A 27,511-nucleotide genomic window follows, 5' to 3' on the forward strand; every position below is an offset into this window, starting at 1 on the left:
TTCCAGGGTCCTCTCCTGAAGGAGCTGCTGTTACTGGGCTACTGTTCCAGGGTCCTCTCCTGAAGGAGTTGCTGTTACTGGGGGTCTGTTCCAGGCCCCTCTCCTGAAGGAGTTGCTGTTACTGGGGGTCTGTTCCAGGGTCCTCTCCTGAAGGAGCTGCTGTTACTGAGGGACTGTTCCAGGGTCCTCTCCTGAAGGAGCTGCTGTTACTGAGGGACTGTTCCAGGATCCTCTCCTGAAGGAGTTGCTGTTACTGGGGGACTGTTCCAGGATCCTCTCCTGAAGGAGTTGCTGTTACTGGGGGACTGTTCCAGGATCCTCTCCTGAAGGAGCTGCTGTTACTGAGGGACTGTTCCAGGATCCTCTCCTGAAGGAGCTGCTGTTACTGGGGGACTGTTCCAGGCCCCTCTCCTGAAGGAGCTGCTGTTACTGAGGGACTGTTCCAGGATCCTCTCCTGAAGGAGTTGCTGTTACTGGGTTATGTTCCAGGGCTCTTTCCTGAATAATAATAATCTTTATTGTCACAAGTAAGCTTACATTAACACTGCAATGAAGTTACTGTGAAAAGCCCCTACTCGCCACACTCCGCCGCCTGTTTGGGTACATAGAGGGAGAATTCGGAATGTCCAAATTACCTAAGAGCACATCTTTCATGTCTTGTGGGAGGAAACCGGAGCACCCGGAAACCAATGCAGACACGGGGAGAATGTGCAGACCCCACACAGACAGTGACCCAAGCCGGGAATTGAACCTGGGACCCTGGAGCTGTGAAGCAACAGTGCTATACACTGTACTACCATGCCGCCTACCACCGTACTGTTCCAGGGCTCTTTCCTGAAAGAACTGCTGTTACTGGGGGACAGTTCCCGGCCCCTTTCCTTAAGGAACTGCTGTTACTGGGCTCCTGTTCCACGGCCCTCTCCTGAAGGAGTTGCTGTTACTGGGGGACTGTTCCAGGGTCCTCTCCAGAAGCAACTGCTGTTACTGGGGGACTGTTCCAGGGCCCACTCCTGAAGGAACTGCTGATATTGGGGGACTGTTCCAGGCCCCTCTCCTGAAGGAACTGCTGATATTGGGGGACTGTTCCAGGGCCCTCTCCTGAAGGAGTTGCTGTTACTGAGGGACTGTTCCAGGCCCCTCTCCTGAAGGAGTTGCTGTTACTGGGGGACTGTTCCAGGCCCCTCTCCTGAAGGAACTGCTGATATTGGGGGACTGTTCCAGGGCCCACTCCTGATGGAGTTGCTGTTACTGGGGGGACTGTTCCAGGGCCCTCTCCTGAAGGAGTTGCTGTTACTGGGGGACTGTTCCAGGGTCCTCTCCAGAAGCAACTGCTGTTACTGGGGTAGGTTCTAGGCCCCACTCCTGAAGGAACTGCTGATATTGGGGGACTGTTCCAGGGCCCACTCCTAATGGAGTTGCTGTTACTGGGGGGACTGTTCCAGGGCCCTCTTCTGATGGAGTTGCTGTTACTGAGGGACTGTTCCAGGGTCCTCTCCTGTTGGAGTTGCTGTTACTGGGGGGACTGTTCCAGGGCCCTCTTCTGAAGGAGTTGCTGTTACTGAGGGACTGTTCCAGGCCCCTCTCCTGAAGGAGATGCTGTTACTGGGGGACTGTTCCAGGGTCCTCTCCAGAAGCAACTGCTGTTACTGGAGTAGGTTCCAGGCCCCACTCCTGAAGGAACTGCTGATATTGGGGAACTGTTCCAGGGCCCACTCCTGAGGAACTGCTGTTACTGGGGGGACTGTTCCAGGGCCCTCTCCCAAATTACCAAATTCTATCTGTGATTTCTGGTGGCTTTCTCGTCATGAGGACTGCAGAGTTCATCCTGTTCACATAGTTTCCAGCTTTGGTCACTGTATATTAACGGGTATTTTGTCCCACCTTTACAATGGGTACCAACGTCTGCTGCAGCATCACAAATGCAGCTTTTGCTAGGTGTGGCTACCGCAGCACACACCAGGAATCAAACATTGGATCAGGGCACTACCCCAAGCTGAATGGTGTTATATTTTACATAGTTATGTTATTGGGTTACTGTTCCAGGGCCCTCTCCCATTTTACATAATTTAAGGATTATTGAAAGAACATCTGATGGGATAATTTGGCGAATCTGCGTCATGGATTCTTCTGGAGATTGAAGTTGTTGGATATCGACAAGTTGATTCTATCAGAGCTTGGTAGTAGTTTCAGGAACCCCTTGCAAAATGATTCGAGGACCATCAAAATCCTTTAATTATTGCTCAATTTTATCAGGTTTGTTTCATCAGAAAGCTAGGTTTGCAATTAAAAAAGAACTCAGATTGTGAGCTGTATTTTTCACTGTCTGCCTATGTATAAAATCACACAAACTTGCCCCTTCCCAAATTTCATCTGGAGTCAGGCCAAAAGAAGTCCAAAAGTTAAACAATTGCCAGTTTTCTAATCCTAGTGACGTGACAAGCTGTTTTAATGAAGAATAAGCCTTAAGTTCTTTACTTCTGAAACATGTGATAGCAAATCTGAAGAGAATTCGATGCTGATTTTAGTTAGAAGTACCTAACCTGAACCCAGGAGAGGCCACCGGGTGCTACTTTATACTGACTACATTCCAGATGATTCTTTTATGTTTTTCTTAGCTCTCACACAAGTTCCATACCTCAGTGACATATTTTACCCACAAGGCTTCGCAAAGGTGAAAAGTCATGGGAGACCTGGCAGGCAGAAATATCAAGTGCCTTGACCAGAAGACCGAGAAACACCAAATAGGATATGTTAAGCGAAGTAGAGAGGAGAGGCAAGAATATATAATGACATGACTTAATATCCTTTGAGGTTTACAAGCCCGGTAATCATCAACTGTCTTTCATTCTTTGTTTTCCCAATAATCAAAGTGAAATGAGTGATTGTAACAGGAAATTTTGGACCTGAAGGGTTGAGGACTCTTCAGAACACTTCAAAACTCTCCACACATGGCCCTCCAATTGTAACAATTAAGCAGCCAGGCCATAAACAGGCAGTCCTCCCTTCTCACAAAAATAAGGTATTAGTCTAAAGTAAATAGTTTTTCAAAGAAATGTAATCTGTTTACAACAAACAGAGGTGGCTGACACCCTTAGGATGAACCAGTGAACACCTTGCTTTTGAGCCCTCATTGTGGTCTATTCTTGATTAATACCATGTTCCCATGGTACCTTGGCCTGGTCCTCTTTACCAATGTGGCCAGACTGAGGCAGTTTGCGTATGAAAGCCTTTGACCTGCTCTCTTCTTCAAGTGCTTCTTCATTGTCTGTGTATGTAGACCTGGGGTAATATGGTTTGGGGGGCAAGACTGGTATCTCTGCTGGCTCCTTAGGAAGGACTCCAGTAGGAGCAGAGTGGCTGCGGCATGGGTGAGCTTTCACCGATTCAATGACGTCTGGTTCAGACAGGCTGTACCTTACAGGTATGTAAGGGGCTTCCCCATCCTCGTCTGGGTTCCAGGTCTGACTGGGGACAGAATCTATCATATCAGTGCGCGGTGGCTCTGTTGATTGGCCAAAATTGCTTTCGCTCAAAGAAGATACCCCGCTGCTTGCACTGCCGGACAGAGTAGAGTTGCTGCCATCGAGACCCGAGTGGGGGCTGGTAGGCGATGCAGGAATAGGATGCAGTGAAGACTGTGTTTGGGGGAAAAGAAATAATTAAGGTTAGTATTCAGTTTTTTGTGAGTCCTAAAATATAAAAGCCTTTTCATCTCATAATACATTTTTTCGGTGGAACATTCAGTTAAGTGGTTGTCCCATGACAGTGGTCAAAGACAAAGTGAACCTAGAACTGTGACTATGAATGTCAGCACTGTTCAACTGTGCAGAGCATCACAGTCAAATCTGGGGTGGGATTCTCTGTTCCCCCAGCAGTGTGTTTTTTGGAGGTGCGCCATTCTTCTTCCCGCCACTTAGAACATAGAACATAGAACAGTACAGCACAGAACAGGCCCTTCGGCCCTCGATGTTGTGCCGAGCAATGATCACCCTACTTAAACCCACGTAACCCGTATACCCGTAACCCAACAATCCCCCCATTAACCTTACACTACGGGCAATTTAGCATGGCCAATCCACCTAACCCGCACAACTTTGGACTGTGGGAGGAAACCAGAGCACCCGGAGGAAACCCACGCACACACGGGGAGGACGTGCAGACTCCACACAGACAGTGACCCAGCCGGGAATCGAACCTGGGACCCTGGAGCTGTGAAGCATTGATGCTAACCACCATGCTACCGTGAGGCCCAACTTGTCAATGGGATTTCGCATTGAAGCCACCCCATGCTGCTGGGAAACCCGTGGGCAAGGGGTGCGCTGCCAGCTGGAAAAGAAAATCCCAAAGACTGGAGAATTCCGGTCCTGATCTTCTCTGAACCTTAAGGCACAGAGGTACACAATTTGCTGCAGGGTCACTGGATAACCATCACAAAAAAGATTCGTGGTTGATTTTCCCCTTCCTTTGTGTGATATATTGAGGGCAGGATTTTCTAGCCCTGACCGCAGCCAGGATTGTTTGGTCCCACCGAAAGTCAATGGATGTTTGGCTGGTCTGTCCCGCTACCGCGGGAGCCAGAAAGCCTGACCCTGTGAGCAATTGCAATGCTCTAATTGAGCTAACTCAGCACAGTGTTGGGATTGAAAATGAAACCTTCTGGTCTAGATGGCTTAGAAACACAAAGAAATTAGACATTTGCCACTGAACCATCAGGTGATTTGAGCATAAAATATTCCATGGCAATATTATGAAAAGAGCAGGGAGTTTACCCAGTGTCCTGGCTGCTGTTTATCCATTAACCAACATTACTAACATAGATTGGTCATTATCATATTGCTGATGATGGGAAGTTACAGTGTGCAATATAGGGGCCATATTTCTCTGCATTACAACAGCGACTACACTTTAAATAACTTTGTTGGCTCCAAAAAGCTTTGGGATGTCTTGACTTTGTGAACGGCAAAATAAAATGCAAGATTTTCTTGTTTTTTTTGTAGGGAATTCAGGAAAAAGCCCTGTATTCTAACTCTCTGACAGATGTTTATTATTTTAATGTTCAATTTATATTAATTACACTTCAACATCACAGTTTGCAAACACTTCTTTAGAAAGACTAATTCATTCTTGAACAGATTTTTTCTTTCTGGAGTTAACCACATTAACATTTGACCAATTGTAAAATACTTACTTTGCGTAGGGTTCGTGCAGGCAAGGCAGGTGGTATATCACTGAGATGATGATGGAAGGCATCAAAATTCATGGAAAAATGTCCTGGGTAAACAAATGAGAAGAATATTATCAAACCATCACAAAATTACAAGCAGAACCATCTTCACCATCACCACAATTACCAACATTGCCACATGGAATTTTCAAGTTTTATAGTATAAAAGGACATTCGGCCCATTGAGTTGACACTGACTCTCAGAAAGCTATCCCATTAATCCTGCTCCTCGACCCTTTTCCTCCATTGTTTTCCTTTTCAAGTATTTATCTTTTTTTTTCAAAGCAATTATAGATTCTGCTTCCCCCACTGTTTCTGATAGGGCATTCCTTGTCCTAACCAGGCCTCAGCATTAAGACATTTCTACAATCTCCCCTCATTCCTTATATAATGAAAGTCTCTCATTCCTGGATCATCTTTAGTATATTTCATCTACACCTCCCCACGCTTGACCTCCTTCCTAAATTAGAGTACAGAACGCAGGAAACCATTTTCCAACCATGGCTGAACCAATGCTTTGTAATGATTTTGCTATTTTTGTATTCTATAAAATGTAGGATCTCAACTTTTTATGACAAATGATCAACTTACCGTCCCATTTTTAAAAAAGATCACTCTGCTCTTTTACAGTTAAATTTTTTTTTCCATTTTTTGTATTCTATAAAATGTAGGATCTCAACTTTCATGACAAATGATCAACTTACCGTCCCATTTTTTTAAAAGATCACTCTGCTCTTTTACAGTTAAATTTTTTTTTCCATTTAGTGTGTTCTTACTTTTCCTCCCAAAATAGTTCTTCCATATTATCTTTCATAATGGTTAATGGGAACCAAAGCAGCAGGTCAGCATGTGAGGACAAGGTAGACGTTCATAGGATGAACAGGCTTGGCCAGTCTAACGACTATGGAGGGGAGAGGAAACATTAAAAAAATCCAAATCTAAGGTGACTGGGAGAGTGAAAGTTGGGGATGAGGATGAGTGTTATCAGAGGTTAATGAAGGAGGTCAGAATGTGTGCAAAACATAGTGGAAGAGAATCCTGCAAGGGAAAGACAAATCAGTAGGACATATTTAAAAACTTTGTACCTAAATCCATGCAGTATTCAGAATCAGGTCAATGAGCTGACGGCACAAATAGAATTTGGTGGGGAATACTGAAACATGGCTGCAGGAGACCAGGACTGGGAGTTGAACGTCCAAGGGTACTCAGTATTCTGAAAGGATAGGCAGGATGGAACAGGAGGTGGAGTTGCTTTATTGATTAAAGATGACATCAAGGCTGTATTAAGAAATAACAATGGCACGAACGGCCAAAATGTTGAATTGGTCTGGGTGGAAATAAAAAAACAAGGGAAAAAACTCATTGGTTGGAGTAATTGCCCCCGAGCAATACTTCCAAAGTGGGGCATAATATAAACCAAGAAATAATGAGGGCTTCTGAGAAAGGCACAACGGTAATCATGGGTGAGTTTAACATACATATTGACAGGATTAATCAAATTGTCAAGGGTAGCCTTGAGGGCGAATTCATAGAGTGTAAGGGTTTGTATCATAGAACAATCTATTATGGAGCCAAACAGGGAGCAGGCTATTTTAGATTTAGCATTATAACGAAGAAGGGTTGACAAATAGTCTTCCTCATGGAAGGAGTGAGCACAGCATGCTAGTATTTCAACTTCAGATTGAGTGAGAGAGGACAGAGTGCCATACTAGGGTTTTAGCATTGCGCAGAGGTAATTGAGCAAATAGTTGGCCCAAGTAGACTGGGCACAAATAATTGAGTGTAGGACAATTGAGGAACAATGGCGGATGTTCAGGGAGATATTAAAGTATGGGCGGGATTCTCCGCCCCGCCACATTTCTGCCCTGACCGACCGGCAGGATTGTCTGTTACACCGGCTGGTCAATTAGGTTTCCCATTGTAGGGCAGCCCCATGCCGTCGGGAAACCCCCGGGCGTCGGCATAACGGAGAATCACGCCGGCTGAGAATCCCGGCCTTGGGGGGCGATTCTCCACTCCGCGGATCAAGTGCCCGCGCTGTCGTGAAAGCCGTCACGTTTCACGACGGCGCAAACAGGGCCCGGGCATGACCTATTCTGGCCCCCACAGGGGGCCAGCACGGTGCTGGCGTGGTTCACGCCACTCCAGCATCCCTGACGCGCGCTAACCCGCGCATGCGCAGTTGGGGCAGCTCAATCCTGCGCACGCGCAGTTGGACCGCGCCATCCTGCTGATGCGCGGGGAACTCCTTACGCGCGCCGGCCCCGACGCAATATTGCGTGGGTGTTCAGGGGCCGGCCGCAGCGGAATGTAGGCCCGGGGGGGGGGGGGGGGAGAGGCCGGCCCGCCGATCGGTGGGCCCCGACCGCGGGCCAGACCCCTTCGGAGGCCCCCCTCCCCCCCACACAGGCCACCCCCCGAGTGTTCCCGCAGAGTTCCCGCCGGCAGCAACCAGGGGTGGACGGCGCCGGCGGGACCCTGTCGTGTCGGAGCGGCTGCTCGGCCCATTCAGGCTGGAGCATCGTCGCTCGCCATTTGCGGCGATTCTCCGAGCGGACCGGCGCGATTCGCGCGCGCTGGTTTCGGGGGGGTGGGGGAGAGAATCCCGTGCGGGGGTCGGGGCAGCGTGGCGCGACGTCCTGGCGATTCTCCCACCCGGCGTGGGGGGGGTGGGGGGGGGGGGGGAGAATACCGCCCTATAGGAAGGTGTGGCAGTTCGCCACACTGCAGGATCTTGAAAGCAGGCCGGGATGCTCTAGGTCTCAGTTTGCTAGAGGACGCCCACAAGTTTATTTTAGACAACAGGGCTTGGCAGTCAGCCTTCACCTCCACTATGGATGTTGGTGATGCACGAAAAGATAGCAGCAGGGTTAGAAAGGTTAAGCTCCAGGTGCACAGCGTGGACCTGGGTGTTAAGCAATTGTATACACAGATTCCGGTAGTGGCCATGGCGCACACAGGGCAGCTCCGGCTTGAAGATGTCTTTTTACCCAAAGGGGGGGGGGGGGGGGGAATTTTGACAGGTAAGTGTAGCTGAAGGTGTGGAGAAGTTCCCCCTCCCGGGAGTGGCATGTCTGCTGGTTATGAGATCCATCAGAAGAAGGTTAGAGATCTGGCCAAGGAACTGGAGGAGACCTGTGGCGCAGCAACAATTGGAAAGATGGCGGAGGGGGAAGGATTGGCGGAGGAGGAAGGGTTGTCGTATGCTGGAAACCGCAGATGGAGCAGTTGATGACGTTCATCAGAGAGGAGTTCCGCCAGCAGTGAAAGAAGGTGCAGGAAGATCGATCGAAGGCCATCGAAGGAGCGGTAGCACCGTTGCAAGATTCGATGAAGAGAGTCGAGAAGTGCTTGGAGGTGCAGGGGTCACAGATCCAGGAGATTCCAGGAAGGCCCGGCCAATCACGCCCACATGTTTTCCCTCAGACCTGTCAGGTTCTGAACAGCCATCTTCAAGGCGATGTCCAAGGATTTCCAAGGAGCCGTTCCTGAAAGTGACAGTCTTCGGGGTATTTGACCAGCCGGAACTACAATAAGGGAAAGAGGGCCGACGCCCTGGCTTTTACATAGAATGTACAGTGCAGAAGGAGGCCATTCGGCCCATCGAGTCTGCACCGGTTCCTGGAAAGAGCACCCTACCCAAGGTTAACACCTCCACCCTATCCCCATAACCCAGTAACCCCACCCAACACTAAGGGCAATTTTGGACACTAAGGGCAATTTTGGACACTAAGGGCAATTTATCATGGCCAATCCACCTAACCTGCACATCTTTGGACTGTGGGAGGAAACCGGAGCACCCGGAGGAAACCCACGCACACACGGGGAGGATGTGCAGACTCCGCACAGACAGTGACCGAAGCCGGAATCGAACCTGGGACCCTGGAGCTGTGAAGCGATTGTGCTATCCACAATGCTACCGTGCTGCCCACTTTTGCATCCCTAATCGCACGCTGGAGAATCCTGCTCTGCTGGCGATCAGCAACACCACCCACAGCTGCAAACTGGCTGGCAGATCTGTCGGAATTTCTCCACCTGGAGAAGATTAAGAACACCATCTGAGGGTCGAATGAAGGATTCCACAAAATGTGGGACCATCAGCCTGTTCCACGACCTGTTCAAAGCCAACAGTGACTAGGGAAAGAGGGGGACGTGACAGAAGAGAGCAGATAGGAGCACAAATAATGGAGAGGAGCAGTGAGGGAACAGGAGAGGAGGAATCCCAAGGGAGTCTCAGAAAGAAACAAGGGGGACAAATTGGAGGAAGGAAGGGGGCATGAAGCCCCCAGCCCGCCTCTTGAACCCACAAGGACAATAACTAAAACCGCAGAAGAGAGGAGGGGAGCACAGTAGCATGGCACCCAGGGAGAAGGTTGGTGCCAGGGAAAAACCAGACTATCAATGGGGAGGGCAGATGGGGAGAATCTATGTAAAAAATTGTAAATAAGAAATGTCACAACATGTAAATATCAGATGCACTATATGTTAAGCTGTTATTCTGTAAAAAAATAAAAAATGACAATAAAATTATTTAAAAAAAAGAGACGGTGATGCCTGACCACAGTGATTGGGTGGTGGCATTGGAGGTGGAGGTGGGGCTCCTGAGGGATCTTTGCAAGTTGCAAAGGGCAAAAGTAGAGGAGCAGGAGAATATATCCAGAAGGCCAAAGCTGCGTATTGTTGGCTTGCTTGAGGGTGTGGAAGGCATGAGTGCCACGAGATACATCTGAAGGGTGCCGGCGGGGCTGGTGGTGGAGGGGTTGCTGGACAAGTCTCCAGAGGGTGCTCAGGTCTCTAAGGCAGGAGCCGAAAGCAGGGGAGCCGCCACAGATGGTGATTGTGAGGCTCCACAAGTTTGTGGAGAAGGTGAAGGTCCTGCAGTGAGCCAGGGAGAAGCGGAGCTGCAAATGGGAGGGGTACAGGGTCTGAATCTATCAGGACATTGGAGCGGAGTTGGCAAAACTGCGCGCCGGGTTCAACAGGACCAAAGTGATTCATTAACGAAGGCAGATCAAGTTCGGGGTGCTGTCCCCGGCGAAATTGTGGATGACTTTCGAAGGCCGGGAGTACTATTTCGAAACCCCAGAGGAGGCCAATGGCTTTATTAGAGGCCATAAACTGGGGGAGAACAGAACGTTGATGGGAGACGGAGGAGCTGGAACAACGGAGCTTGGAAGTAACGGATAGTGTGGAGGGCGGGTTTTTCTCCTCGGGTGGGGTGATTTTGTTATTGTGATTATTTTTTAAGGGGCAATAGGTTTGTAAGGGGGCAACTGCGGCATCCCCCCCCCCCCCCTCCGTTTGTAGCGGTTTTTCGGTTTTGGAGGAGGTGACCTGTGGTTTTCGATTAATCTTTGTTTGGGTGGGAGAGGGTGGGTTCCACAGGGAGCCGTTTGCACAGATCAAGGAATGAAAGGTGGGGGACGGCTGGAGGGGTAGTTAGGAGGAGTCATTGGGCAGGAGCTGCCAAGCTGGCAGGTAGTGCTGGCAAACGGAAGTGAGGTACGGGTGGTGGCCGTGGGGGAGGTGGCCAAGTTGCGGGAGGGAAAGGGGTTGGGGGGAGAGGGGAACACGACGTGTCAGGGTTGGAGTAGGAGCAGGGTCATAGATGGAGAAGCGGGCCATCTTGGATGGGCCGGTTTAGGGCAAACTTAAAGGGGACAGAACCTGAAGGGGAGGGTGGCGGACAGTAGAGGGGAATGGAGGCGCAAGCCTCCCGTAAGGTTCGTAACATGAAAAGTACAGGGGCTGAACAGGCCGGTGAAGAGGTCTCGGGTCTTTGAGTGGGTGAGGTATTTCACTCGGCGTTCGATTTAAAGTTGTGGGAGGTGGTCATCCTGCTGATCAAAAAGACAGGGTTTGTAGAGGCCACGGATGTGTGGGATCCAGGGGGAGATATGAGATAGTGAGCAGGGTGTTGGAGGGGATGCCAGTGGTACCAGTAAATGTTTCTGTGCTGAATTGGGACAACGTGGGTTTGCAAAGGGGTTGCTGGAAGCGATTCCAGACCTGAACATGTTTCAGTTGATCATGGAGGTGATTTTAATTGTGTACTGCAGCTGACGGTGGATAGGTCAAGCCCCAAGTCAATGAGAAGGTTGAGGATGGCAAAGGAGCTGGGAGGGTTTATGGAAAAGATGCGAATGGTGGATCCGTGGAAGTTCAGGAACCCGGAGGAGAGGGAGTACTCCTTCTTCTCGCACATGTACAATGTACATGTACTCCAGAATTGATTTTTTTTTGTGTTGAGCCGAGAGGTGTTGGTGGGGGTGGTGGGCGGAGTATGTGGGAATCATGATTTCTGACCATGCACCTCATTGGCTGGAAGTTAGACTTAGCTTGAGGCAGGAGCAGAAGCAGGGATGGAGGTTAGACTCAGGACTTTTAGCGGACAAGGGGATCTGTGATAAGGTGCAGTCTGTGGTCAAAGACTATGTAGAGCTGAATCAGAATGAGGAGGTATCTGCGGCCACATTTTGGGAGGTATTGAAGACGGTGGTTCGGAGGGAGATTATCTTGTTCAAGGCGCACTGATGTAGTAGAAGGAGGGAGGATGGTATTGATGGTTATTGGATGAGATAGTTGAGGTGGACAGGAAATATTCGAGGGCCGCCACCAAGGAGGGATTGGCAAAGAGAAAGAAGTTACAGAGGCAGTTTGACAGATTGATTGCAGGAAAGGCTATTGGGCAGCTACGGAGGGCGAGGGGGGTGTAGTGTGAACATGGAGAGAAGGTGAGCCGCATGCTAGCCCATTGGCTACGGAGGCAGGCCGCGTCTAGAGAAATCCTGAGAGTGCGGGCAGGGAAGGGGGAGGTAATTTCGGAGCAGGGGAAGATAAATAAGGTGTTCAGGGTCAGTTCATTTTTCCTCTGGAAGGTAACTTAACAATTCATCCCAATTTTTAAGAACATCCTCATTTTTCAATTTAATTTGAGGTATGTCAAATTCACAGTCATCTGGATTTGATTCATCACTTTGAGTTAGAATCATTAAAACCTCCTTTTTCTCTCCTTCCCTTTCAAAGTACCTTTTAAACATATTCACATGACACACTTGGTGAGTCTTCCTTCTATCTGGTGTTTTTACCACATAATTCACCTCACTTAATTTCCTTTCAATCTGATACGGTCCACAAAACCTAGCTTTTAAAGGCTCCCCTACCACTGGTAACAACACTAAAACTTTATCTCCACTTGCAAAACTATGAACTGTGGATTTCTTGTCCGCTACCCCTTTCATCACATTTTGTGCAACTTTCAAATGTTGTCTAGCCAATTCACCTGCTCTATTTAATCGTTCTCTAAAATTTGACATGTAACCCAATAGTGTAATTTCCGATTTCTCACCCACCAATTTTTCTTTGATCAATTTAAGTGGTCCTCTTATCTCATGACCAAAAATTAGTTCAAAAGGACTAAATTTGGTTGACTCATTAGGTGCATCCCTAATTGCAAACAGTACGAATGGAATTCCTTTATCCCAATCCTCTAGATAATCTTGACAATAAGCCCTCAACATTGTCTTTAATGTCTGATGCCACCTTTCTAACGCTCCCTGCGATTCTGGATGGTACGCAGTTGATTTAAATTGTTTTATTCCTAAGCTATCCATAACTTCTTTGAATAACTTGGAGGTAAAATTTGATACTTGATCCGATTGTATTTCTGTGGGTAGTCCATATCTAGTAAAGAATTTAAGTAACTCCTCCACAATCTTTTTAGCTGTAATATTACGGACTGAAATGGCCTCTGGAAACCTAGCAGACACATCCATTATAGTCAAAAGATATTAATTCCCACTTTTGGTTTGAGGAAGCGGTCCTACGCAATCAATAAGGACCCTCGTAAAAGGTTCCTCAAATGCTGGAATGGGTATTAAGGGTGCTGGTCTTATCACTGCTTGAGGTTTCCCTATCACTTGACATGTTTGATGTAATTGACAAAATTTAACTACATCTTTATGTAGTCCAGGCCAATAAAAATGTTTCTGGATTTTAGCTTGAGTTTTCCTTATTCCCAAATGACCTCCCACTGGTACCTCATGTGCAACTCGCAACACCTCCTTTCTATACCCTACCGGCAATACTACTTGATGAACTTCTGCCCACTTTTCATCCGCCTGCATATGTACAGGTCTCCATTTTCTCATCAAGACATCACTTTTATAGTAATAACACTCTGGTATACTCTCAGATTCCTCTTCCGTATATGCTTTCTGATACATCCGTTTTATTTCTAAATCTTTCGGTTGTAACTCCGCCAATTTTCCTGAACTAAAAATATCCGCCTCATCCTCCATCTGTTCTTGTTCTTTTTCAACCATCTGATCAAAAATTGTTTCTGATAATTGCACTTCAACTTCATCTTCACTCTTTGATTTCTCCTCTTGTCTTAACCTGTAACTTTGCGACCTTGTTACTACACAATCCGGAAAAATCCCAGGATATTCGTCCTTCAACACTTCAGTTGTCTGATTTTTCACTGGCTCATCAACCACAGCAGGCATCACTCCCACCTGTGATCCAGCTATATCATTACCCAAGATAAACTGTATTCCTGGACAAGATAGTTTATCTATTACTCCTACTACCACTTCACCACTCTTCACTGGACTTTCCAACCTTACCTTATATAATGGAACTCTACTCCTCTCACCCTGAATTCCACATATCACCACCTTTTCTGGCAACATTCTTCCCAAACTACATAATTCCTCATCTCTTACCTTTAAAGATTGACTGGCCCCTGTATCTCTTAAAATTGTGACTTCTTTACCTACTCCTCCTGATACACAAGAGTAAACTTTACCCACACAAGTAAATTCTTTAAAGACATCTGGCACCTTCTTAACAATTACTTCTTGAACAGGCTGAACAATCGTTTGCACCTCCTTCGCTTCACTTGGGCTTTCCTTTACCACTTTCACAAACCCCACTGTCTTCTCCTGTTTTACCACATCAGCCTTTTCAGTGCTTTTCTTCAACCACCAACACTGTGACTTTACATGGCCTAGTTTATTACAGTGAAAACATTTGAAACTTTTCATTTCTTTTCCACCCTCCTGGATTTCTTATTTAATCTGAGGTACACTCTCTTTATTAGGGCAGCACGGTGGCATTGTGGATAGCATAATTGCTTCACAGCTCCAGGGTCCCAGGTTCGATTCCGGCTTGGGTCACTGTCTGTGCGGAGTCTGCACATCCTCCCCGTGTGTGCGTGGGTTTCCTCCGGGTGCTCCGGTTTCCTCCCACAGTCCAAAGATGTGCAGGGTAAGTAGATTGGCCATGATAAATTGCCCTTAGTGTCCAAAATTGCCCTTAGTGTTGGGTGGGGTTACTGGGTTATGGGGATAGGGTGGAGGTGTTGACCTTGGGTAGAGTGCTCTTTCCAAGAGCCAGTGCAGACTCGATGGGCCGAATGGCCTCCTTCTGCACTGTAAATTCTATGATAAATTGTCTCCCATCAGATCACCTTTACCTTTACCACTTGAGTATTTCTCATGTCCCCAGTTTCTATCCCTCACCGGCTGAAACTGATGTCGGAAACCAATCTTTGATTTATGAACTAATTCATAATCACCTGTCATTTCTGCTGCTAATCTCGCAGTTTTAACCCTCTGTTCTTCCACATGAGTTCTCACTACATCAGGAATTGAATTTTTAAACTCCTCCAAAAGTATAATTTCTCTGAGAGTTTCATACGTTTGGTCTATTTTCAAAGCCCTTATCCACCTATCAAAATTACTCTGTTTGAGCCTTTCAAACTTCATGTATGTTTGACCAAATTCTTTCCTTAAATTTCTAAACCTCTGTCTGTAAGCTTCAGGCACTAGCTCATATGCACTTAAGATGGATTTCTTCACCTCCTCATATGTCCCAGATACCTCCTCCGGTAGTGATGCAAACACTTCACAAGCTCTACCTACCAGCTTTGTTTGAATTAGTAACACCCACATGTCCTGTGGGCATTTAAATTTGTTTAGCTACCTTCTCAAATGAAATGAAAAAGGCTTCCACTTCCTTCTCGTCAAACTTTGGCAATGCTTGGACATATTTAAATAGATCCCCGCCACGGCTTCGACTAAGAAGCTCTTTCTCACTATAGAACATAGAACATAGAACAGTACAGCACAGAACAGGCCCTTCAGCCCTCGATGTTGTGCCGAGCAATGATCACCCTACTTAAACCGATGTAACCCGTATACCCGTAACCCAACACCCCCCCATTAACCTTACACTACGGGCAATTTAGCATGGCCAATCCACCTAACCCGCACATCTTTGGACTGTGGGAGGAAACCGGAGCACCCGGAGGAAACCCACGCACACACGGGGAGGACGTGCAGACTCCACACAGACAGTGACCCAGCCGGGAATCGAACCTGGGACCCTGGAGCTGTGAAGCATTGATGCTAACCACCATGCTACCGTGAGGCCCCTACTATCCTCATCACTATCATCCAACTGTACATTTCTCTTTACATGTGCCAATTTTAACTGACTGTCTTGTTTCATGACCATTTTCTGAAGTTCAAACTCTCTCTCTTTATCTTTTTCCCTGATCTGTATCTCCCTTTCTCTTTCTTTTTGTTCTGCTCGGGCTATTCTTTTTTTTCTCCTTTCTTATCTCTCCTTTTCTTTTTTCTCTCTCTCTCTTTCCCGCTCTCTCTCTTTCGTATTCAAGCCGCTTGAATTCTTTCTCATGTTCCATTTGTTTAATTTGCAACTGAATTTTTGCCATTTCTAGTGAGTCAAACTGTATCTCAGGCAACTTTAAATGCTTAGCCACCGCCATAATTACCTCATCTTTTCGCATTTTGTCAGGTAATGTTAACTGCAATGTTTTTGCCAAATCTTTTTTTTTTAAATACTTTTTATTGAAGAAATTTTTCAGAGTACAAACATTTTAACCCCCCCTACATTTGAATTATATCAAAACAAAGTCAAACCCCCCTACTTAACAAGAATCCCCCCCACCCCCTACCCGCGCCCCCCCCCCCGCCTCCCCCCCCCCCCCCCCCCCCCCCCCCCCCCCGCCGACGAACCGGCCGCCAGGCCATCTTGTCGTTTCTGGCAGTGTCCTCGGGCAGGCCTTGCCCGTGACACCACCGATACCGTGTTTCCTTCGTTGTTATCCCCTCCCCCCCCCCCTCCCCTCCCCCACACCCTCCCCCCCCCTCCCTCCCGCCCTCCCCTCCCCTCCCGGGTTGCTGCTGTCACGAGCTCAGTTTCTATCTCTGATCTAAGAGGTCCAGGAAGGGTTGCCATCGCCTGAAAAACCCCTGCACCGACCCTCTCAGGGCGGATTTGATTTTTTCCAATTGGATGAAGTTTGCCATGTCGTTTAACCAGGTGTTAACACTTGGAGGCCTTGCGTCCCTCCACTGAATCAAGATCCTCCTCCGAGCCACCAAGGACGCAAAGGCTAATATTCCAGCCTCCCTCGCCTCCTGTACCCCCGGCTCCACCCCAACCCCGAAGATCGCAAGTCCCCATCCTGGCTTGACCCTGGACCCCACCACTCTCGACACCGTCCCTGCCACCCCCTTCCAGAACTCCTCCAGTGCCGGACATGCCCAAAACATGTGTGCATGATTCGCAGGGCTTCCCGAACATCTGACACACCTGTCTTCACCCCCGAAAAACCGACTCATCCTTGTCCCCGTCATGTGGGCTCTATGCAGTACCTTAAATTGAATGAGACTCAGTCTCGCACATGACGACGACGAGTTGACCCTCTCTAGGGCGTCTGCCCATGTCCCATCCTCTATCTGTTCCCCCAGCTCTACCTCCCACTTGTCTTTCAACTCCACTACTGGTACCTCCTCCACCTCCTGCATAATCTTATAAATGTCCGAGATCTTCCCCTCCCCGACCCAGACCCCTGATAGCACCCTATCACTCGCCCCCCTGTCGGGAAGCACGGGAAACCCCTCTACCTGTCGTCTGGCAAATGCCTTCACTTGGAGGTACCTGAACGTTTTCACCGGGGGGAGCCCGAATTTCTCCTCCAGCTCTCCCAAGCTCGCAAACCTCCCCTCTATAAACAAGTCCTTCAGTTGCCTAATGCCCACCCTCTGCCAGCTCAGAAATCCCCCTCCTGTATTTCCCGGTGCAAATCTGTGGTTCCCTCTTAGTGGTGCCCTTATCAAACCCCCCACTTCCCCCCTGTGTCGCCTCCACTGCCCCCAGATCTTGAGGGTGGCCGCCACCACCGGGCTCGTGGTATACCTCGTGGGAGGGAGCGGCCATGGTGCCGTTACCAGTGCCCCTAAGCTTATGTTGCCACAGGACGCCCTCTCCATACGCTTCCAAGCTGCCCCCTCCCCTTCCATCACCCACTTTCGTACCATCGATGCATTTGCCGCCCAGTAATATCCTGAAAGATTGGGTAACGCCAGCCCTCCACTATCCCTACTCCGCTCCAAAAAGATCCTTCTAACTCTAGGGGTGCCATGTGCCCACACGTACCCCATGATACTACTCGTTACCTTCTTGAAAAAGGCCCTAGGGAGGAAGATGGGCAGACACTGGAACAGGAACAAGAACCTCGGGAGGACCGTCATTTTAACTGACTGCACCCTCCCTGCCAGCGACAGCGGCACCATGTCCCACCTCTTAAACTCCTCCTCCATCTGTTCCACCAGCCTAGAAAAGTTCAGCTTGTGGAGGGTCCCCCAGTTCTTTGCCACCTGCACCCCCAAGTACCTGAAACTTTTTACTGCTCTTTTGAAGGGGAGCCTCCCAATTCCCTCCCCCTGGTCTCCCGAGTGTATTACAAAGACCTCACTTTTCCCCAGATTTAATTTATATCCCGAAAAGTCCCCGAACCCCGCTAGTATTTCCATAACCTCCGGCATTCCCCCCTCCGGGTCTGCCACATACAACAACAAATCATCCGCATAGAGCGAGACCCGATGTTCCTCCCCTCCCCTTGTCAGTCCTCTCCACCCCCCTGAACCCCTCAGTGCCATCGCCAACGGCTCAATCGCTAATGCAAAGAGTAAGGGAGATAGGGGACATCCCTGCCTAGTACCTCGATGGAGCCCAAAATATTCTGACCTCCTCCCGTTTGTTACCACACTTGCCATCGGAGCTGAATAGAGCAGTTTTACCCACTTGATAAATCCCTCCCCAAACCCAAACCTTTCCAACGTCTCCCACAAGTATTCCCACTCCACCCTGTCAAATGCCTTCTCCGCGTCCAGCGCTACCACTATCTCCGCCTCCCCTTCCACTGCTGGCATCATAATCACATTTAACAATCTCCGGACATTTGTGTTAAGTTGGCGTCCCTTCACGAACCCCGTCTGGTCTTCATGGATTACCCCTGGCACACAATCCTCTATCCTGGTTGCCAGGACCTTTGCTAACAGCTTGGCATCTACATTTAAGAGGGAGATAGGCCTGTAGGACCCGCACTGGACCGGGTCCTTGTCCCGCTTCAAAATCAAGGAGATCAGGGCCTGCGACATTGTTGGGGGCAAAACCCCCCCCCTCGCGCGCCTCATTAAAGGCTCTCACCAGCACTGGGCCCACCAAGTCCACAAATTTCCTGTAAAACTCCACCGGGAACCCATCCGGCCCCGGCGCCTTCCCCGCCTGCATCTGGCCTATCCCTTTAATTAGCTCCTGCAGCTCTATCGGCGCCCCCAACCCTTCTACCAGCTCCTCCTGTACCTTTGGGAACCTCAATTTGTCGAGAAAGTTCTCCATTCCCCCTCTCCTCTTCGGCGGTTCAGACCTATACAATTCCCTGTAGAAGTCCCTGAAGACCCTATTCACCTCTTGCCCCTTCTGCACTACGTCCCCACCCCTCTCTCTCACTCCCCCAATCTCTCTGGCTGCATCTCGCTTACGAAGCTGGTGTGCCAGCATCCTGCTCGCCTTTTCCCCGTACTCATACGCCGCACCCTGCGCCCTTCTCCACTGCGTCTCCGCCTTCCTAGTGGTCAGTAGGTCGAACCTGGCCTGTAAACTGCGCCGCTCCCTCAATAGCCCCTCCTCTGGTGCCGCCGCATATTTCCTATCTACTTCTAGGAGCTCCCCCACCAGCCTCTCCCTTTCCTGCCTCTCCTTCCTCTCTCTGTGTGCCCTTATGGAGATCAGCTCTCCTCTAATCACTGCTTCCAAGGCCTCCCAGACCGTCCCCACCTGCACCTCACCCGTGTCGTTCGTACCCAGATAGTTCTCAATGCCCGTTCTAACCCTTCTGCACACCTCTTCGTCCGCCAACAGCCCCACATCCAGGCGCCACAACGGGCGCTGATCCCGCGCCTCCCCCAATTCCACGTCCACCCAATGTGGTGCATGGTCCGATATCGCAATGGCCGAGTACTCCGTGTCCTGCACTCTCGGTATCAGCCCCCTGTTCAATACGAAAAAGTCTATCCTGGAGTACACTCTGTGGACGTGGGAGAAAAAAGAATACTCCCTCGCCCTAGGCCTACCAAATCTCCATGGGTCTACCCCTCCCATCTGCTCCATAAACCCCCTTAACACCTCTGCCGCTGCCGGCCTCCTATTCGTCCTGGAACTCGATCTATCCAGCCCAGGGTCCAACACCGTATTAAAGTCCCCTCCCATGATCAGGCCCCCTGCCTCCAGTCCCGGGATGAGGCCCAGCAGGCGCCTCATAAAGCCCGCGTCGTCCCAATTCGGGGCATACACATTCACCAGCACCACATTCTCTCCCTGCAACCTACCCCTCACCATCACATACCTGCCCTCCTTGTCTGCCACCACTTCTGCCGCCACGAACGACACCCTCTTTCCCACCAGAATCGCCACCCCCCGGTTCTTGACATCCAAGCCTGAGTGGAACACCTGTCCCACCCACCCCCTTCTCAGGCGGACCTGATCTGCTACCCTCAAGTGAGTCTCCTGCAACATCGCTACATCAGCCTTCAGTCCCTTCAGGTGCGAGAAGACCCTTGATCTTTTAACCGGCCCATTCAGCCCCCTTACATTCCACGTAATCAATCGGATCGCTGGGCGACCCGTCCCTGCTCCCTGTCGATTAGCCATGTTCTGTCCCTTGCTCGCCCCGGGTCATCCCTCCCTTTCTGACCCGTTTCCCATAGCGATGCCCCCCCCCCCCCCCCCCCCCCCCCCCAGCTCTCCCCTTCTCGTCCCTGGTCTTTCCAGCAGCAACCCGGTATCTCCCCCTAACCCTCCCTCCCCCCCTGGCTAGGACCCCTCCTAGCCGCGATGTGCCCAACATCGTACGCCCGAGAGTCAGCTGATCTCCGCTGACCCGGCTGCTCCTGCCGCACTCCGACTCCTCCCGGTTCGAGGGGGGGGGGAGGGGCCTCCCCCCCCCGCCATTCCACTCTGACCCCGCTCCAGCGCGGGAAAGGCCGCCATTACTGGCCACGCCCCACTCTTCTCCCCTCCTTTCTCCTCCATCCCGCGCGCGGGAAAAACAGAGGAAAGCCCGTGCTTTCGCCCGGCCACACCCCGCCCCGCCATCTTCCACTCCCCCCCCCATCCCCATCCACGCCCGTGAAGGATCCCCTTAAAACCCCAGAGATAAACCCGCATGATCAACCCACTCCCCCCCGTCCCGTCTTCCCAACTTAACAATATAAATACCCAATGGCAAATAAATACATAAATACTTAACTACATACTTAAATAACAAAATAATCAAATAGCTATCAACTAACAATGTGCTTAACCATCACCCTCCATCAAACAGTATAAATAACCACAGATAACCATAACCAGAGAAGGAAGAAAAAACAAAAAAAAAGGGGACCAAACACCCGAAGATAAAGGGGTAAAAAGGGTAAATGACTAAGGGAAGTTGGAAACGGGAAGAAACACACCATAAGAAGAAAACGACCCGCAATAGAAATTTCAACAGTTCAAATATACAGAAACACCAAACAACTCGAAACCTTCAAGATATTCAAAAAGTCAAACGTTCAAGAAAAGCCAAACAATCCAAGAAACTGTTACCCAGCTCCGACCTGGCCTGAAAAGATAAGGGCCACTTGCTCAATCAAGAGTACCCAGGCGGCTACGACCGCCGGTGCTCCCAGGTTTTAGTTCATGTCCAGCTTTTCTTCTTGTACAAAGGTCCAGGCCTCCTCTGGGGACTCAAAATAATGATGTTGGTCCTTGTAGGTGACCCACAAGCGCGCCGGCTGCAGCATTCCAAATTTGATCCTCTTCGCGTGTAGCACCGCCTTCGTCCGGTTGAACCGGGCCCGCCGCTTTGCCACCTCCGCACTCCGGTCCTGGTACACCCTTACCGTCGAGTTCTGCCACTTACTGCTTTTCTCCCTTTTTGCCCACCTCAGGACTTTCTCCCGATCACATAGCCGCTGGAACCGCACCAGCACCGCCCTCGGGGGCTCGTTTGCCCTAGGCCTCCTGGCCATGACCCGGTATGCCTCTTCCAGCTCCAGGGGCGCAGGACCGGCCCCTTCCCCCATCAGGAAGCTCAGCATCTCCGCAACATATCTCGGGAGATCCGACCCCTCCAGGCCTTCTTCTAGGCCCAGGATCCTCAAATTTTTCCTCCTCATCCGAGTGTCCAGCTCCTCGAAACGGCTCTGCCACTTCAGGTGGAGTGCCTCGTGCACCTCCACCTTTGCCCCGAGGACCGTGGCCTCCTCCTCCCTCGCGGTCATCTCCTGCTGCAGCTCTCTGATCGACGCCTCTTGGGTCGCCTGGGCTCCCACCAACCTGGTGGTCGTCGCGTTCATGGACTCTAAGAGCTCCACTTTCAGCTCCGTGAAAAAACGGAGGAGAGCGGCCTGCTGCTCCTCCGCCCATTTCCTCCATTCCTCCGGTGCGCCGCCGGCCGCCATTTTGATTTTCTTCCCCCGCTTTTTTTGGGGAGCTGCTGCCACTTTTCTTGCCGCTCCACTCCGAGTACCGACCATAAAATCGGTCTAGTTCTCCTCAGGGGACCTTCCCCCACCGGGATTCGTCTTTTCAGCACCGTTGGGGCCCTCCAATTGGCCCGAAAACACCTTTGTCGCAGGAGCTTCCAAATGTGCGGCTTAGCTAGTCATAGCCGCAACCGGAAGTCGTTTTTGCCAAATCTAACAGTCTGCTTTTAGTCTCTGTCCGTAAGGTACTGCGTGTGACAGTCTCCACCCCCAAAAACTTCTGAGCCTCTGAAAGAGCCATTGTCCACAACACACTTAAACTAAAATACCACATCGGAAAATCAACAATCCTTCACTGTCTTGAAGTTCACAAAAGCCAATCCAACTTTTATCCCTACGAGCCCCCAATTGTTACGGGAGAGGTGTTTTCAGAACCCCAAAAATGTATCATGGAGTTCAACCAATCCCCACCTTTAATGGATTGTTGTTTTTGAAGCACACGGCTTGTTCACCAGGTTTAGTATTACAATTATGGACACGTGGTTTTTAAAACAAAGCTATGTTTATTCCACAAACTCAAATTAACCTTTTAAATAAACATTGGATCTCTTGACACCCCTTACTTCAAAGATAACCCCGAAAATAATACAACACTACCCAATCCTGCAAACTGTTCCTTTACACATCCAAAAGACTTAACAAATCCTCCAAACAGAAGCAAATTAGATTTATATTCAATACTGAGACCTTTTTACAATTCCAATTTCACCAAAGGATTAAGAGATAGTCCTTCATGGCAGAGATCACCAGCAATGCAGCTCACAGTCACACCCAAGCTTTCTTCAAACTGAAACTAAAACACCCAAAAAGCAGAAGTGAGCTCAGCTCTCTCCCAACCCCCCCCCCCCCCCCCCCCCCTTTACATCACTTCAGTAATATGATCAGCCTCATTTCTTAAAGGTACATTTCTGAATCATCCAATTCTTAAAGGCACTCTCACATGACAGGAACCTTCTTGGCTCTAAGCTGAATGTCGGAAAAAGTGAGGTGTTTCCGGTGAATGAGGCGAATGGAGAAGCCAATTTGGGGGTGCTGCCATTTGGGTAGCCAGGGATAGGTTTCGGTATTTGGAGGTCCAGGTGACAGGGGAATGGGCGACGCTGCATAAATGGAACCTGACAAAGTTCGTGGAGGAGGTAAGGGACATCTTTAGGAGATGGGATACGTTACCCTGACACTGATGGGGAGGGTCCAGGGGATAAAAATGAACATTCTGCCTAGGTTCCTATTTGTATTCCAGAACCTCCCTGGAGTGGTATAATGGTTGTGTTGTAATTCACTGATTGACCACTCAGAGTCACACTAGTATATAAGTGAATGTTAGAGTCAGATGACTTCAGACTGACTGGAGAGCTGGAAGCGAGAGTTGGCGCATGTTAAGACTGTTATTGTGACGGGATTTGTATGGGCGCACATAACCCCGAGGGTGAGAAGGGTGTTTTTGGAACGGGGCAGGGATAGGGGGGGGCTGGTGCTGCCCAACCTCTGTGGGTATTATTGGGCTGCCAACGCAGCGATGGTGCGTAAGTGGGTAATGGACGGGGAAGGGGCAGCATGGAAGAGGATGGAGATGGCGACCTGTGTGGACACGAGCTTGGAGGCGCTTTTAACGGCGCCGTTGCCGCTCCCTCCAACGAGGTATACCACGAGCCCGGTAGTGACGGCTACCCTCAAAATTTGGGGGCAGTGGAGACGGCACGGGGGGAGGTGGGGGTCTCGATGGGGTCCCCGATACGGGGAAACCACTGGTTTGTTCCAGGGAGAATCGATGGCGGGTTCCTGAGTTGGCACAGGGCAGGTGTTAGGAGGTTGAGGGACCTGTTTGTAGATGGGAAGTTTGCGAGCCTAGGTGAGTTAGAGGAGAATTGCGGGCTCCCCCCGGGGAACATTTGTAGGTATATGCATGTAAGGACGTTTGCCAGGCAGCAGGTGGTGGGGTTCCCTCTGTTGCCCCCACGTGGGGTTCAGGACAGGGTGCTTTCGGGGATGTGGGTTGGAGGGGGCAGGATTTCGGACATATACCAAGTGATGCAGGAGGTAGACGAGGCCTCGGTGGAGGAGCTGAAGGGTAAATGGGAAGAGGAGCTAGGTGAGGAGATTGAGGAGGGGACGTGGGCGGACGCTCTGGAAAGAGTGAACTCCTCCTCTTCATGTGCGAGGCTTAGCCTCATACAGTTCAAGGTGCTACATAGGGCTCATATGACCGGGACGAGGATGAGTAGGTTCTTTGGGGGCGAAGACAGGTCTACTAGGTAATCGCTGAGCCCAACGAACCATGCCCATATGTTCTGGGCATGCCCAGCGCTGGGGGAAGTTCTGAAAGGGGGTAGCAAGTACGGTGTCGAGGGTGGTAGGATCCAGGGTCAAGCCAGGCTGGGGACTTGCAATATTTGGGGTTGCAGTGGAGCCAGGTGTGCAGGAGGCGAAAGAGGCCGGTGTTCTGGCCTTTGCGTCCCTAGTAGCCCGCCGGAGGATTCTGCTTCAGTGGAAGGATGCGAGGCCCCCAAGCGTGGCGGCCTAGATCAACGATATGGCGGGGTTCATCAAATTGGAGAGGGTGAAATTTGCCCTGAGGGGATCAGTACAGGGGTTTTTCAGGCGGTGGCGGCTTTCCTGGATTTCCTGGCAGAACGATATTTATCGCTTTAGCTACAAGTGCCCTTGTAATATAAATCAGGCCATCCGACAAGAACGTTACATACCCAATCTTCATTTCGAAAGCCTTTTTCCAGAAACTGGACACAGCAATTTCTGAGTTTTTATGGGGCGGGGAAGGTACGTAGGGTGAAGAGGGCACTGCTCAGAGACAGAGGCAGAAAGGGAGTTTGGCTGCATTATTACTGGGCGGCGAATGTGAAGAAGGTGAGGTGGGAAGGAGAGGGGTTAGAATGGGTTAGGATGGAGGAGCAGTCCTGTCGGGGTCCAGCCAGAAGGCCATGATGACGGTGGCAGTATCGCTGGCACCGAGGAGGTATACGGAGAGCCCGGTTATACAGGCCACGATTAGGGTGTGGAACCAGTTGAAGAGACATTTCAGGATGGAAAGAATATTGGTGCAAACACCACTGTGACAACCACTGATTTAAGCCAGGGGAGATGGATGGCATGTATAGGAGTGGAGAGAGGTGGGGCTGGTGAGGGTGAGCGATCTATACCTGGAGCAAAGGTTTGCAAGTCTAGAAGAACTATGGGACAGGTTAGAGCTCCCGAAGAGAAGCAAATTCAGGTATATGCAAGTGAGGGATTTTGCACGGAAGGAATAGAGAGGGTTTTCCAAGCTGTCAGAGTATACCGTACTGGAGCAGTTGTTGTTCCCGGATGAGGAAGGAGAAGGTAGTGTTGGGGACATATATGGGTGGCCGGGGGAGTAGGGGGGAAGCGCAGGTGTGAGGATTAAGGAGAAATGGGAGGAGGAGTTGGGAGGGATAGGATGGGAAGTGTGGAGTGAGGCGATGCACAGGATGAATTCTACCTCCTTGTGTGCGAGGATGAGTTTCATTCAGTTTAAGGTGGTACACAAGGTGCTCATGATCCGGGTGAGGATAAATGGGTTCTTCCAGGGGGTGGCAGACGAGTGTGAGAAATGTGGGCGAGGACCAGCAAACCATGCACGTATGTTCTGAGGCTATGGGAAGTTGGAGAGACACGGGGAGGGGGTGTTTGGGACATTATCAAAGATTGTGGGGTTAGAGGCTGGACCAGATCCTGCGGTAGCGATTTTTGGAGTATCGGAAATGCTGGCGCTGATGGAGGGGTGGAAGGCCGATGTTGTGGTCTTCGCCCCTCTAGTTTTCCGGCAAAGGATTTTGCTGGAATGGCGGTCGCTAATGCTGCCGAGGGTGGCGATCTGGCTGGGGGACCTTTACGACTGATTCCGGTTGGAGAAGATTAAGTTCGAATTTAGGGGATCAGTGAAGGGCTTTGCGATATGATGAGAACTGTTCAAGACCATGTTTGCGGAGTTGTTCGTTGTGGGGCGGGTAGGGGTGAAAAGGGGGAAAAATGTGTACAAACTGTGAACTGTGAGATGTGGAGATTATTCGTCGATTTATTTATTTATTTTTCTTTAAAAAAAAATGTAATGCACCCAATTAATTTTTTTCCCAATTAAGGGGCAATTTAACATGGCCAATCCACCTACCCTAGACATCTTTGGGCTGTGGGGGTGCCAGGATGAAGGCATTGTGCACACATCTCGGGTATCAGGCATTTAGGTACGCGGACAGTGACCCGGGGCAATTGTACACAATGTTCACTTCTGTAAATAAACATTGGCTCACAACAAGAGGGAGAGATCACAGACAGATGACCACTAGTTGCTCCTTGTTCTGATGAGTTGCGTTCCTGTCGTCCCAACCTGAAAACTAGATTCCTGCATGTCTTTGGACACTAAGGCCAATCCACCTAACCTGTACATCATTGGTCTGTGGGAGGAAACTGGAGCACCTAGAGGAAACCCAGGCAGACATGGGGAAAATGTACAAACTGCACACAGTCACGCAAGGCTGGAATTGAACCCATGATCTTGACGCTGTGATGCAGCAGTGCTAACCACTGTGCCACCGTGTCGCCCTATCATAGGGAATGATGATGTCTTCCTCATTGTACAGGGCTAGTGCCACTCATTCCAGTCATGGTCCACGTGTGCTCTCAGCACCTTTGAGCTCCGGCTAGCCCTCCAATCCATATGCCTCAGCCTCTGGTGAAACATAGATAAACGTAGTTTACAACAAAAATGTATTCCTTTGGGCAGCACGGTTGCGCAGTGGTTAGCACAATTGCTTCACAGTTCCAGGGTCCCAGGTTCGATTCCCGGCTTGGGTCACTGTCTGTGCGAAGACTGCACATTCTCCCTGTGTGTGCGTGGGTTTCCTCCGGGTGCTCCGGTTTCCTCCCACAGTCCAAAGATGTGCAGGTTAGGTGGATTGGCCATGCTAAATTACCCTTAGTGTTCAAAATTGCCCTTAGTATTGGGTGGGGTAACTGGGTTATGGGGATAGGGTGGAGGTGTGGGCTTGGGTAGGGTGCTCTTTCCAAGAGCCGGTGCAGACTCGATGGGCTGAATGGTCTCCTTCTGCACTGAAAATTCTATGAAAAACCCAAAGAGTAGGTGGATTGGCCACGTTAAATTGCCCACTAATTGGGAAAAAATGAATTGGATACTCTAAATTTATTTAAAAAAAATACATTCCTTTAATGCACAAAAATCAGCAAGGAAAACGTTCAAAACATAGCTATTGAAAATCAAAGATTTATAAGATCAAAGGAAGAGGCATATAAAGATGCCAAAAATAATGGTAAGCCTAAGAATTGGGAGCATTTTAAAAGCTTCTCTACCATATTTTTTGACAGTCAAACAAAATCCTGCAAGGCGGGTGCCATG

The 27,511-nt window shown here is 49.8% G+C and overlaps 1 protein-coding gene across 1 annotated transcript in view; it reads right to left on the bottom strand.

The window, feature by feature from the left end:
• Nucleotides 1-680: 680 nt before the first annotated feature.
• dock3 (dedicator of cytokinesis 3) overlaps nucleotides 681-27,511 on the bottom strand; it is a 1,304,448-nt gene continuing 1,277,617 nt past the window's right edge. Inside the window, 2 exon segments of the mRNA XM_038810823.1 lie at nucleotides 681-3,635; nucleotides 5,189-5,271. Of these exon segments, the coding sequence (XP_038666751.1) occupies nucleotides 3,138-3,635; nucleotides 5,189-5,271 (581 nt within the window). The 3' untranslated portion in view covers nucleotides 681-3,137.

This window comes from Scyliorhinus canicula, chromosome 11 (assembly GCF_902713615.1).
Source record: "Scyliorhinus canicula chromosome 11, sScyCan1.1, whole genome shotgun sequence".
Taxonomy (NCBI): domain Eukaryota; kingdom Metazoa; phylum Chordata; class Chondrichthyes; order Carcharhiniformes; family Scyliorhinidae; genus Scyliorhinus; species Scyliorhinus canicula.